The sequence below is a fragment of the Elephas maximus genome, chromosome 9 (genome assembly GCF_024166365.1).
Source record: "Elephas maximus indicus isolate mEleMax1 chromosome 9, mEleMax1 primary haplotype, whole genome shotgun sequence".
NCBI lineage: Eukaryota > Metazoa > Chordata > Mammalia > Proboscidea > Elephantidae > Elephas > Elephas maximus.
This window is the reverse complement of record NC_064827.1, coordinates 8,448,036-8,462,699: the sequence shown is the minus strand read 5'-3', so window position 1 is coordinate 8,462,699 and position 14,664 is coordinate 8,448,036. Positions and strand designations below refer to the sequence as shown.

Genomic DNA, 14,664 nt, shown 5'->3' with positions numbered 1-14,664 from the left:
TTGCCTATAGGGTCACTATGAGCTACCCTATAAACCACCCCCCCAAAAAAAAACCCATTGCTGTCGAGTCAATTCTGACTTATACCGACCCTATATGACAGAGTAGAACCGCCCTGTAGGGTTTCCAAGGAGTGGCTGGTGGAGTTGAACTGCTGACGTTTTGGTTAGCGGCTGAACTCTGTTTTTTTTTTTTTTTTAATAAAGGTAGTTTTATTTATTTTTAATTTTTTTATTGTACTTTAGATGAAGGTTTACAGAGAAAACAAGTTTTTTTTAAATAATTTTTATTGTGCTTTAAGTGAAAGTTTACAAATCAAGTCAGTCTCTCACATATAAACTTATATACACCTTACTACATACTCCCATACTCTCCCCCTAATGAGTCAGCCCGCTCCCTCCTTCCAGTCTCTCCTTTCGTGACCATTTGGCCAGTTTCTAACCCCCTCTACCCGCACATCTCCCCTCCAGACAGGAGATGCCAATATAGTCTCAAGTGCCCACCTGCTGCAAGTAGCTCACTCCTCGTCAGCATCCTTCTCCAACCCATTGTCCAGTCCAATCCATGTCTGACGAGCTGGCTTCGGGAATGGTTCCTGTCCTGGGCCAACAGAATGTCTGGGGGCTATGACCAGCGGGGTCCTTCCAGTCTCGGTCAGACCATTAGGTCTGGTCTTTTTATGAAAATTTGGGGTCTGCTTCCCACTGTTCTCCTGCTCCCTCAGGGGTTCTCTGTTGTGCTCCCTGTCAGGGCAGTCATCGGTTGTGACCAGGCACCATCTAGTTCTTCTGGTCCCAGGATGATGTAAGTCTCTGGTTCATGTGGCCCTTTCTGTCTCTTGGGCTCATAATTATCTTCTGACCTTGGTGTTCTTCATTCTCCTTTGATCCAGGTGGGCTGAGACTCATTGATGCATCTTAGATGGCCGCTTGCTAGCGTTTAAGACCCCAGATGCCACACTAATGCAGAATGTTTTCTTAATAGATTTTATTTTGCCAATTGACTTAGATGTCCCCTGAAGCCATAGTCCCCAAACCCTTGCCCCTGCTTTGCTGACCTTCAAAGCTTTCAGTTTATTCAGGAAACTTCTTTGCTTTTGGTTTAGTCCAGTTGTGCTGACCTCCCCTGTATTGAGGCAAACAAGTTTTTTTTATTAAACAATTAATACACATATTGTTTTGTGACGTTAGTTACCAATCCCATGACATGTCAACGCTCTCCCTTCTTTGCCTTGGATTCCCTCTTACCAGCTTTCCTGTCCCCTCCTGCCTTCTTGTCCTTGCCCCTGGGCTGGTGTGCCCCTTTAGTCTCATTTTGTTTTATGGGCCTGCCTAATCTTTGGCTGAAGGGTGAACCTCAGGAGTGACTTCATTACCGAGCCGTACTCTCAGGGTTTCTCCAGCCTCTGTCAGGCCAGTAAGTCTTAGCAGCTGAATTCTTCACCACTGTGCCCCCAGGACAGAGTCAAACTGCCCCATGGGGTTTCCCATGCTGTAAGCCTTTACAAAGCAATCGTTGTCCCACTTGATCAATATGGTGATAGGAAAATCCTTTTTAGGTGTCAAAAGTCAGAAAAAAAAAAAAAAAACCCTTAGCATAATTTTCAGTGAAAAAACATCAGAGTTGTAATGTCGTTAAGACGTTTGTTTTAAATTCAGTTGTTCTCAATTCTTTTATTTCTTATGCATTCCCCCCAAATGATACAGTGTATTGACACTTTCCACGGGGGCTTTCTTTGTTGAGAGAAAGGTCTGAAGGTAAATCTCCACACTGGAGTGTAGCAACTGCCGTCAGTGTAGGTGAACACCATGCTGTATGACGAGATTGATTCGATTAGTTCAGTGTCAAAAAGCAAGTGAAACCAGCAATTTGCACTGAAGTCCTGCTTAACTGGACTGACCAGTTACTTGAGTTAAAATGTTCCAATTGGGTTTCTCTGCAAGACACAACCAAAGTAATGTACAAAAATGCCTGTTAATTTGATATTCCTGAGCATATTTTGTTGCCTGATCACCTATCTTCAGGCTCAGAGGTCCACTTTTAAGTGACAGGAAAAATAGCCCAAGTGGTTTCTGAAAGCTATGTTTCCGCTGAAGCAGAAAGAACCTTTCAGATGCCAGCGCATTTGAATGTTATTTCAGCCTATTATAACAACAACTGCTGGCGGATCAAACACACTCACTTTATAATATAGACTGTAAAATATTTGGCATAAAACCCTTTCTTTACAAAATGAGGCTTTTTGTTGCACATGCTGTCATAGCCTAAACAAAGTGCCTCGTTGAAGTCTGTTTTCTTGAGTTCAGCTCTGTTGGCGAATGTGCTGTCCAGTCGATTTTCGACTCATGGCGGCTCCGTGTGACAGAGCAGAACTGCCCCGTAGGGTTTTCTAGGCTCTAATCTCTACGGGAGCAGATCACCAGGTCTTTCTTCCGTGGAGCAGTTGGGTGGGTTTGAACTTTTCGGCCAGCAGCAGAGTGCTTAACCATTGCGCCACCAGGGCTTCTGCAGGGAAGACACATAGCCATGCACAGAGCTCTATTTGTGAACATAAATGGAGGTCAGGATTGGCATTGCCTTCGGGAGTTGAGACCCCACATTGTCTTTGGTTGATGAGTTGTTTGTTTCACGTCCCTGTACATGACTGGGGTGATTACGCTCCTCCCTGCCCACTTGGGCACAATTGGTTCCGAAGTTTTTTTTCAGGTAGGAGGAAGCTGGTACGAGACTCCCTTCAGTACTGTTGTAATCAGTGGGTGCGCCCTAGTTTGTCTGTTTTTGATCAGCGAAGTAAGCTCAGGCATCGGCTGATAATATTGATAATGCGTGTTTGTAATTACATGACACAGATAACTGTATGTGAATCCTCCTCAAGCAGTGGGAGACGGGTAGTCGCTGCCATGTCAGCACCCACCATTTCTCCAGCGCTGAGAGGCTTTGTGGTTACTGCAAACGGAGGCACCAGTCACAATCCGTTTGGACTTAATTTCAAACCAAAAAAAAAAGGAAGGTTTTTGTTTGTTTTAAGATAAATCACCAGTTTGATGTAAGAATGAGGACTAAGAAAAGCACACCAACCCAAGGTCGTCATTGAACTGGAGGAATCCAAAGCATCATGGGAGAACTTGACATCCCTGCAACGGAGTACACTGCCACCTGGCGTCCATCTCGTGGAATAATATGGCAGGACTGAGTGTAAGTCAAGGAGCTGCGAAAGCTGGACACGGAGTAAGGAAGACCAAAGAAGAATTGACTGACACCTTTGAGTTATGGTCTTGGTGAAGATTATTGAATACACCGTGAACTGCCAGAAGAACAAACAAGTCTCTTCTGGAAGAAATATAGCCAGAATGTTCCTTAGAAGCGATGATGGCAAGACTTCATCTCACATGTATTGGACATGTTATCAAGAGTGACCAGTCCCTGGAGAAGGACATCATGCTTGGTAAAGTGGAGGGTCAGCAAAAAAGAGGAAGACCCTCAGCTAGATGGATTGACATAGTTGCAGCAACAATGGGCTCAAGCATAACAATGATTGTGAGGATGGTGCAGTGTTTTGTCCTGTCGTACACAGGGTGGCTATGAGTCGGAACCGACTCAATGGCACCTAACAACAACAAACAACAAAGGAGCCCTGATGGTGCAGTGGTTAAGCGTTCAGCTGCTAACTCAAAGGTTGGTGGTTCAGACACCAGTAGCTCCGCAAGAGAAAAGACCTGGCGATCTATTCCTATAAATATTACAACCTTGGAAATCTTATGGGGAAGCTCTACCCTGTCCTATAAGGTCACTATGAGTTGGAACCAACTCAAGGACACCTAACAACAACAACAAAGGAGGCCAAGTTGCACAATGGTTACGTCCTAGGCTATTAACCAAAAGGTTGGTGGTTCAAACCCAGCCAGTGGTTCCAGGGGAGAAAGACCTGGTGATCGGCTTCTGTAAAGATTACTGTCTATAGAACCCTATGGGGCAATTCTGTTCCGTCACGTGGGGTCACTGTGAGTTGAAATCAACTTGACAGCACCTGACAGCAATAACAGGGCCTATCCGGAGTCTCCGGGTGGGGTAACGCAAACAGTTAACACACTTAGCTGCTTACTGAAAAGCTGGAGTTTCGAGTCTACCCAGAGGCATCTCGGAAGAAAGGCCTAGCGATCTACTTCCAAAAAATCAGCCACTGAAAGCACTATGGAGCACCGTCCTCTGATGCGCACGGGGTCACCCTGAGTCAGAGTCGACTCTTCGGCAGCTGGTTTGTTTCTGTTTTGTTTAGTTTTAAAGGGCGTGTGAGAGAAGTCTCACAGGGCACCTTTACAGTGAGATACTGGGAGTGTGTGTTCTTTACTATTTTATGACTTGCAAATATATTGGCACCTAATTAGAATAATCATAATAATGCATTGCGTGCATGCTAAGCGGAAGGCATTGTTCTTCGTGCCTTTATGCATTCACTCACCAAATATTTGTTTTGCACCTCTTGAGTGCCAGTGTTTCCTTCTGTTGTACGTAGGGTCGCTATGAGTCAAAAAGGACTCAAGGGCACCTGACAACAACCAGTGCCAGACACCCTTGTAGGTATGGGGACAAAACAGACAGAAATCCTTGACCTGTAATCTTACGAAGCAGTTTTCAGACAATCCCGTAGCCGATCTTAATATAGGCGTGTGTGATTCTTTGTCTTTGTGGAGATTCACGCTCAAAACATACATTGCATTATATACAATGCTGGATTGTTATTAGTTGCCGTCAAGTTGATTCTGACTCATGGCGACTCCATGTGTGCAGAGTAGAACTGCTCCAGAGGGTTTTCAAGGCCGTGAATGTTATTGGAGCAAGTCACCACGCTTTTCTTCCAAGATGCCTCTGGGTAGGTTTGAACTGCCAGCCTTTGGGCTAGTGGTGGAGCGCTTAACCAGTGGCGCCATACAGGGACTTCTTAATGCTGGATTGTGCCCATTGAAGTAGTGATCCATTCCCACAGCAGCCCTCTGAGGTAGGTTCTTTATCATCCCTATTTTACCAAAGAGGGAACCAAGACACAAAGAGGTTTGCTGAGTTCACACAGCTGAGTTCTCTTGTGCTTTGCGACAGAGCTGGGATTCAAACTTGGGTTGTCTAATTCCAGAACCTGCTTTCTTTAATATTGCGTTGTCTCTTGAATTTGGTATCTAATGGAATTTGTAAAATGAGTTTAAGAGATTTTAACTGATGAAAGGGCCTGATGATGAGGCAGCTCTTAGCGCTGTGGCTCATCTATGGTATATTCATACAAGCGCATCCTTCAGAATAGTTTTGATTCTATTAATTTAGAGGGCTTTAAGCTTTTCAATGTACTATTCATTGACACGGTGATCCATTTCTATTTGCTAGATACTTGAAATTGGCTTATTCATTGTGTCTCATTTGATTTCCTTTGTTGGCTAAATTGGTAGCTTATTTCTGATTTGTATGGGAAGAATGGTGGGATTCATTGACTTTTTCGCATTAATTAAAACAGTGGCCTGAGTACAGTGCCTGAAAATTCCAAAAATGGAGCCTCAGTAGCCGGTAGCTGGGGATGGTTCCTTCCTGAGCTGAGGGGCGCTGCCATTGTTCTCCGTGTCCCTAGCCCAGGCATCAGGCCAAGGGCTTTTGGATGGTGATCATTTCTTTTAGGTTTGTACTTATTTTCAGTTTGGGGTGATGTAAACAAAATAAATAAATTCTTGGGAAATCATAACCAAAGGGAGTGTTTCATTTTCCACTGTCGGGGGAAAAACTGCCTTTTTCTGCGTCGTGCCATGGCACACACGCAGACAGACATTTTTTCGTAAGAACATTAGATCCCGTTTTAAAAGAACTTCACAAAATTCCAAACATTTATGGAACTGGTTTTCTTCAAAATGGATGAAAGACTGGATTTTCAATATGAAGCATTTTCTGTAAAAGCTGTTTTGCCAAGAGACAGCTATCTTCACAGAAGGCAAAAAAAAAAAAAAAATGTATTATGGAAGCAGTGTCTTCAGTAAGCAAAGTTGACTTAATATTGATTCTGTATCACTATATATATATATATATTTTAATCAACTAAAGGGCCCAGGGGATGAAAGCTCATTTCTTAAATGTCATAATAAAGCAAATGACTAATGTTTTTTTCGCTGTAATCCACAGAAGCAGTGATACCTTAAAAATAAGAATTCCGTGAAGGTAATACTCCAGATTTCATTCATCAAAGAGGGTATTATAACTTTAAGAAATTTTAGACTATTATATGTTATACTGAGACTCTCTTAAACCAAGACCCATGGCTGTCAAGTCAATTCCGACTCATAGTGGCCCTACAGGACAGAATAGAACTGCCCCATGGGGTTTCCAAGGAACGGCTGGTGGGTTCGAACTGCTGACCTTTTGGTTAGCAGCCCCGCTCTTAACCACTGTGCCAGCAGGACTCTGAGACTTTCTCAGGTGTGTACCTGAGTCTCTCTCAGGAATATACAAAATGTTACGTGATGCTATTGCTGTTGGGTGCCTTCAAGTTGATTTTGACTCGTAGTGCCCCAGTGTAATAGTGGTACTGCCCCGTGGGATTTTCTTGGCTGTAATCTTTACAGAAGCAGATCACCAGGTCTTTCTCCCACAGGGCCACTGGGTGGGATTCAACTGCCAGCCTTTCCCTTAGCAGCCGAGGGCTTAATCATCGTGCCACCAGGGCTTCTTATCCTAGCTTTTCATTTAGGCTGTCTTTGAGGCACATCGAGGTTAATGGACTAAGATATATAAGAAATGGTAGATGGAAGAATTTTTCGTGAGATCTCAGTGTCTGCACCAAATTTCCCCATATATCGACTGTGGAAACACTATGTGTTCTAAAGGCTGGTTAGGTAGAATGAAAACGTCCAGAACTGACAGAATGTGGCATTGTATATGTATGTGTATGGCCCAGGAGCAGCACGTGGCTCATTCTTGATGAGAATTTTTTAATTGCTGTTCTTTTGTGTTCGTGAAATGAAGTCCTGAAACAAACTGCAACATGGGTGAACCTTGAAAACATTATAGTGAGTGAAATAAGTCAGTGACAAAAAGGGGAATATGATACGATCCCACTTATATGAACTATCTAGCATAGGCAAGTGTATAGAGACCTAATGGTTGGTGGTTTAAACGTGGCCAGCGACTCCACGGGAGAAAGACCTGGTGATCAGCTTCAATGAAGGTTACGGCCTAGAAAACCCTATGGGTCAGTTCTGCTCTGTCAGATGGGTTCGCTATGAGTTTAAATTGACTTGTTGTCACCTAACAGCAATGATGACGTAGAGAACAAAGTTAATTAGTGGTTAGCAGGGGCAGATGGGGAGAAAGGAGAAAAGGGGACTCATTGCTTAGCGGACACTGAGCTTCCGTTAAGGGTGATGGGAAAATTTGGGAACGGATAATGGTGGTGGTTGAACAATGTGATGAACGTAATAAGTTAATGTCACTGGACTGTACATGTGAAGAATACTGAAATGGCAAATGTTTTGGTACATACGTATTCCCCAAAATGAAGCCTGATTAGGAAATAGGAAGGTTGTGCTAATTACTCCAGGACTTGTCTTCATAGTGCCAAGCATGAGAAGAACGTTCCAGATTCTGGCCACCATCTTGGTGCTGCCATGTCTTAAGATCTTTGGGCCCTTGAAGTCACAGTCCACAAGTTTCCAGTCTGCTGACCTTGGACCACAGCTGGCTTGAAATGATTCTGCAAGTTGTTAGGAAAATACACACTTTGCCTCAAATAGTGAAGAGAAGTAAAAGTAACAGGCGCTCTTGCTTGAGTTTTGTTAGATGGTAATGGGTGGTCATGAAATACCATTGCGTACTAAAGAGTTACCTCGAAAGCCCGTCCTGTGCCCACCTTCCTGGCTGGCACCTGACATTTGTTATTGTTGTTTTGCAGAAGGCTGAAGAGAACGCAGAGGGAGGGGAGTCAGCCCTGGGGCCAGATGGAGAGGTAAGGAATTTCGCAACCATTTCTACTAATTTTTGCTGAACGGAGTCCTTGCCGTGTTTTCCAGCTCCATTCTCGGTGTCTAAGAATTTACTTTTTACTCAGCCATCCGTTTTTAAGTAAAGCAGTAGTATATTAGCATAACAGAAAACTAGAACAGTACAAAAGAGATACAGTGAAAAGTAATCTGCAGGCTAACAATCAATGGATAATTAAGTTTCTTGTAAAGCATTCTAGAACTTTCTGTGTACATAAACCCACTGCCATCAAGTCGATTCCAACTCATAGTGACCCTGTGGGACACAGCAGAACTGCCCATAGGGTTTCTAAGGCTGTAAATCTTTACGCGAGCAGACTGCCACATCTTTCTCTCGTGAGTGGCTGGTGGGTTTGAACCGCTGACCTTTCAGTTAGCAGCCAGAGCGCTTTTAACCACTGCACCACCAGGGCTCCTTGTGTACACATCACCAAAAAGAAACCCGTTGTGATCGAGTCCATTCTCACTCATAGCGACCCTATAGGACAGAGTAGAACTGCCCCATAGGGTTTCCAAGGAGCTCCTGGTGGATTCGAACAGCTGACCTTTTGGTTAGCAGTCATAGCTCTTAACCACTGCGCCACCAGCCACCAGGGTTTCTGTGTACACATAGGCATGTATTTATGCACACACAGAATGTGTAAAAACCTTAAGTGATTCTTTAATTACGTCTGCCCAGTAACCAGTACAAAAGCTTCCCTAGTTCATTACTAATTTGAAATTATAAAAATACCTAAGCCAAACAATTCACAAATTTGGTTAACTTATTTTTTTGACATCTTCTATAAGTTTACAGTATCATTTGTGGACTTAGCAGCATATTCTTAAATTTTATTTCCTAGTATTTACAGTGGAAACCCTGGTGGCGTAGTGGTTAAGAGCTATGGCTGCTAATCAGAAGGTCAGCAGTTTGAATCTACCAGGTGCTCCTGGGAAACTCTATGGGGGTGGTTCTGCTCAGTCCTATAGGGTTGCTATGAGTCGGGATCGACTCAATGGCAACGGGTTTTAATGGGTTTAGTATTTACAATGTTCTCCTGAAGTGTGAGAATGCAATTATTGATTTATTGGCTTTTTTTTTTTTCCCCTAAGAGACCCAAGGTTCTATGCCTCTCTGTAGTGAGGGGGCACATCCCCAGAGCAGGTGGGAAGGGAATTCGTTCAGATCACCTTCCCCTGCTCTCGCTACACTGATAAACCTCCGGGGAGCCTGGGGTGCTAGGGAATTGCCCCTTCCCGTTCTAGAATCACTGGGCCTGCGAGGTATATGGTGGATGAGAACAGCCTGGATCTAGGGGAAAAAAAGGTGGATCCCACAATTCTGTGCAGAAACCTGTGGAGCAGTAGATGGTGTGTAACCACTGTCATCCATCACCAGGAAAGAAAGGACTAGATGAAGGTGTCAAGTGTAAGAAACTCTCCGTGGGCAGGGACGGGGGGAGAATACCGTATATGAGGGCACTTAGAAACAACCCTAATTTGCAAAATCCCAGCCTTACCTAGGCCTGCCTCCCACCAGTCCATAATTAACAAGCTGGCGGGAGAGATTTAACACGTTAATATAAAAGTGCTCCTCCCTTTTATTCTCTCTTAGGGAAAATTAGCTCCTGATCTGGGGCCTGTGACAGACACACCTTTTTTTCCCCCATCTTAATCTTAACACGTGTGCGTTCTGCTTGCTGGAGTTTGCCAAGTGGCCATCTTGCTCCGTTTGTTTTGAAATAATTCTCTTATTACACTCTGCTGTATTCCCGCTGTGCTTTTTGCCAAAGTTCTGACCCCAGCTACAGGGGTTTCCAGTTTCCTCCGAGACACGACGTGAGCAATAAAACACGCCGCGTGAGAATAGTTACAGATGACGGAATATGGTTTTTCAAAGGGAAGTCATGCTGAATGGAAGATTCCCTTCTTTATCTCGTGAGCTCGTAGATGACTTTTTACATTAAAGAGTACGAAGCCCCAATCTTGTCACGGAAAGCTAACGGCACTGAAAACCATTGCTTGAGCACCTACAAAGGAACAAAGGACGGTGTGGGGGATACTTTTTCTTTTTTAAAGGTTATTTTTGTGGACAATCGCTAATACATTGTCTCTTATGATAATGGGAGTCACCATGGGTCAGAATGGACTTGATGGCAAAGGGTTTGAGTTATTAATTTTTTTTTTTTTGGTAGGAGGAACGAACCACTACTCTTTGGCATTTGGTATAAGAAATAGAAAATAACCCACAGTGTGCTGTTGTATTTTCCTTAACCTTCATTAAGAATAATTTAAGAAAAATTCTTTGGAGTGAATTGCCTAAACACCCAATTGTATTACTTTTAAGGAGGCAGATAACTTGAGCTACTTACAAATGAAGCCTTTCCAAACAGAGGTCTCGCCTGGGGGTCTGCACACAGACAACTGTCACCCTGTAAACAGTAACACTTACTTGCAAAGGATTACTCCTTTCTAAGCCTTTTAGGACAATTTGTTCTCTGAAGGAGGTTAAACACAGCCTCTGCAGTTTCATTTACTCTGTTAATTTGGTGAGCAAGCCATTTTTCACAGAGTCTAGTAATGAACTTCAGTTTAGTCTTAATCATTCGTCAAGTTTCAAATTAGCAGGGCTTTTTTTCTTTATCGGAGCCCTGGTGGTGCAGTAGTTAAGTGTTTGGCTGCCAAACCAAAAGGTTGGCAGTTCAAATCCACTAGCTGATCCTTAGAAACCCTATGGGGCAGTTCTACTCCATTCTATAGGGTCGAAATGAGTTGGAACAAACTTGACGGCGACAGGTTTCTTTGTTCGTTTGTTTTTTGTTGTTTTCTTTATCTCAGAAGTGCCAACAGCCGAGTTAAATACCATCCAAAAGGTTAATGCGCTTTGCTGCTAACCGAAAGGCTGGAAGCTGGAGCCCATCTGGAAGCACGTTAGAAGAAAGGCCTGGCAATCTGTTTTCCCCAAAACAGCCATGGAAAACACTAGGGAGCACAGCTCTACTCTGACACACACATGGGGTTGCCATGAGTTGGAATCGAGTTGAAGGAACAGGTTTTGGTTTTGGATAAAGGACAGTGGTTCTGCAGGAGCCAAACCAACCCCCAGTGAGATGATACAGGTCTTGCCTCTTCCTCTTCCTGTTCCCTCTGAAACCATGACTTTTCAATTGTCATTATTGCTTTTCCTTGTAGGAAAATGTGTTAGTCGGGGGTTCTTATTTGCAAATGAAAAAAATCATCTCTCTCTGATTTAAGTTAAGAACAACAACAACAAAAACCCGTTGATGGTGAGTTGATTCTGGCTCATAGTGACCCTATAGGACGGAGTAGAACTGCCCCAGAGATTTCCAAGGATCGCCTGGTGGATTCGAACTGCTGATCTTTTGGTTAGCAACCAAGTTCTTAATCACTGGCACACCAAGGCCCCTAAGTTAAGAAGGGGGTATATTAATAGAATATTGGGCTGTTCGGTGGGTCCCCAGGAGGACAGGAGGAACTACCTGGAGGCTACACCCAGTGTTCTATTGTACAGCTGGTCCAGGGAGGACATTGCTGCCACTGGGAGGAGGCAGTATCCTGGCACGGCCAATACCACCACACTGGCCTTGTCACACCTCGTGTGCCCTTCACCATGTTCCTACTGCTCCCCACGACCTTGAACTTCCAGCTTCTAATTCAGAGCCTTGGTGAGTGCATCCTGATGGTGGCACTGTGGTCTTGTACTGCCAGTACCACAGCATCACCGAGGGTGGCATTTTCAGTTTCTGTACAGGAGCTCTGCTGGCACAGTGGTTAAGAGCTTGGCTACTAAACCAAATGGTCGGTAGTTCCAATCTACCAGCTGCTCCTTGGAAACCCTATGGGGCAGTTCTACTCTGTTCTATAGGGGTGTTATGAGTCAGAACCGACTCGTTGGCAACGAGTTTGTTAGTTTTAATATAGTGAGATCCCCTGGGTGGTGCACACAGTTTGAGTTCAACTGCTAACTTAAGGTGGGCAGTTCAAACCCACCCAGCGGCACCGCAGAAGAAAGGCCTGGCAGTCTGCTTCCGTAAGATTGTTGTTGTTGTTGAGTCCCATCAAGTCGATGCTGACTCATGGCTACCCCATGTGACAGAGTAGAAGTGCCCCATAGGGTTTTCTTGGCTATACTCTTTACGGAAGCAGATCACCAGGTAGGTTCAAACACCAACCTTTTGATAAACAGCTGGGCGCTTAACCGTTTGCCAACAGGGCTCCTTCCGTAAAGGTGACAGCCAAGGAAACCCTATGGAGTGCAGATCTGCTCTGTAGCACATGGGGGTGCCATGAGTCAGCGTCGACTTGACGGCAGCGGGTTTGGTGTTTTTGTATAGTGAGAGGTGGTGTCCCTTTATTGTGTAACAGCCCAGCGGCACCTGAATCCAAGGTTGGCCGCATCTCCAAGAGACCAAAGAAGGACTCCGGAACCCATAATCGTGACATATGGTTTATTTGGGGAGCTTACGTACGGGACAGTTGGCCCAGGGTGGAGGCTGGACCAATTTAGCGCTCTGCAACCCCCTTGCAGGGCACATGAGCTTATATACCATTCCAGCTGGGAGTAAGGCTTATCATTTTTCTTCCCAAGTCCTTGGGCAGCCACCGTTTCCAGGGACTTCATGTCCAGGCCCAGATGGTTTTCTTCTTGTTGCTAAGGCATTCCTCGGCCTTGGCCACCAGCCCAGTCATGCCACTCCCGGCCTTGTCCCTTAGCCTGAGTCCCTCCCGAGTTCGTCCCCAGCATGCTTTGGGGAAGAGCAAAGCTGACCCCATCAGGAGGGGATGCATATAGCTGAATAGCACCACCCTACACCATTTCCCAGCAAGACTCATTAGGTGGCGAAATCCTCAAACCCAGGAAGAAGCCTCAGGTGCTGGACAGCCCAAAGGCAGAGGGGCATCCAGCTCAGAACCGGGAGGATGTCTCGGCGTGGAGTGATGATGTGTCTTGTTCCCCCTTCCCAGCCAATAGATGACAGCAGCCAGATGAGTGACCTGCCCGTCAAGGTGACCCACACGGAAACTGGAAAGGTCCTCTTCGGACCAGAAGCTCCCAAAGCGAGTCAGCTGGATGCCTGGTTGGAAATGAACCCTGGGTAAAGCAGAAACATCAGTGTTCTTTGAGCTTTTTGTGACATTTCGAAACTAAAGCAACATGGCCTTTCTGAAGTGGTTGGAATTGATAGCCGTCTTTGTCATTTATGCATAGATCACGGCAGTCATGCCATGTTGTGTGCGTATTTTTGTTCTACAGTTTAAAAACTCAGTCCCCTTCTCCCCACTCCTTTTCCTGTAGCTATGAAGTTGCACCTCGGTCTGACAGCGAGGAGAGTGACTCCGACTATGAGGAGGAGGTACGTAGGTGTCTCTGTTTCTGGTCTCTTGGTTTGGAAGTTCACGGGGAAGAAGCGTGTCTCAGAACTCAGGTCCTGCACCTGTGTCTTTCCTCACTTCTCCCCCCCAGCGGTGGCCTTTGGGTGATGAGAGGGGCTGAGGATGGGTACACACTTTCCTGGTGCAGGCTCAGTGGTACAGAGACCTCTTGGAGGATCCTGGCCAGTGGGGAAACTCGGTGAATTCCAAATTTATTTGCACACAAGAAAAAGGAGCGAGGCATTAGTGGCTCAGTGGTAGAATCCTTGCCTTCCGCGTGGGAGACCCGGGTTCATTTCCCGGTCAGTGCACCTCACATGCAGCCACTACCTGTCAGTGGAGGTCTGCTTGCTGTTATGATGCTGAACAGGCTTCAGCAGAGCTTCCAGAGTAAGATAGGGTAGGAAGAAAGGCCTGGGGGTCTACTGAAAATCAGCAAAACCTCGTTGGATCACAACGGCCTGATAAGCAGCCGATTATGGGGACGGTGCAGGACAAGGCGTTGTTTGTTCCCTCGTGCCTGGGGTCGTCATGAGTCAGGCTGACTTGACCACAGTGAATAACAATAACAACAACAATTCTTGGGACCAAGGGCTCTAGGTGATCCCTGGAAGGTCCCTTGTATTGATTCGGATTCAGTGATCTAAGCAGCAGTGGGGTTGTTTATTGTTTAGGCACACGTTTGGTTTCCTTCCTTTCTTAATTTGCTTACTTCACTTGTGAAGCTCAAGTATGATTTCATCTGTTTTCCGAAAATGCCAGTCGTAGCGGTGCCCTTGTTCACAGGTCATTTTCTCCCGATCTTTGTTCCTTCCCCAGGATGAGGAAGAAGAGTCCAGTAGGCAGGAAATGGAAGAGAAAATCCTTCTGGACCCAAACAGTGAAGAAGTTTCCGAGAAGGACGCTAAGCAGATCATCGAGTGTGTACCTTGTCAGGTTTTCTTCCTTGGAAACAGGTTTTCTGAAGACTATACACAGTGTCCCTCTGTGGGTGTCGGGGTCATGTTCCTCTTGATCATTTGAGGTCAAGCAGACCTGCGTTCAAATCCGGATTCCCCAGCTTTTCAGTTATGTGACCCCGGGCAGATGAATTAACCTCTCTGAGCCCCCAGGTCGCCATATGCATAAAACGGGGATGGTAAAAATACCCACCTTGTTTAGTTTGGGGAGGATTAGAATTCTTGCCTTCCATGCAGGAGATCCAGGCTCGACTCTCAGCCAGTGCATCTCCTGCTCAGCCTCCACCCATCTGTCAGTGGAGCCGTGTATGTTACTCTGATGCTGAAC

The 14,664-nt window shown here is 45.3% G+C and overlaps 1 protein-coding gene across 7 annotated transcripts in view; it reads left to right on the top strand.

Annotated features, from left to right (window-relative positions):
- Positions 1-14,664, top strand: part of SMARCA2 (SWI/SNF related, matrix associated, actin dependent regulator of chromatin, subfamily a, member 2) — a 216,254-nt gene that overhangs the window by 70,288 nt on the left and 131,302 nt on the right. For all 7 annotated transcript variants that reach the window (XM_049896949.1, XM_049896950.1, XM_049896943.1 and 4 more), the window contains exons 10-13: positions 7,917-7,970; positions 12,970-13,100; positions 13,301-13,358; positions 14,197-14,297. In XM_049896949.1, coding sequence (XP_049752906.1) covers positions 7,917-7,970; positions 12,970-13,100; positions 13,301-13,358; positions 14,197-14,297 — 344 coding nt within the window. The remainder of the gene's footprint in view (positions 1-7,916; positions 7,971-12,969; positions 13,101-13,300; positions 13,359-14,196; positions 14,298-14,664) is intronic.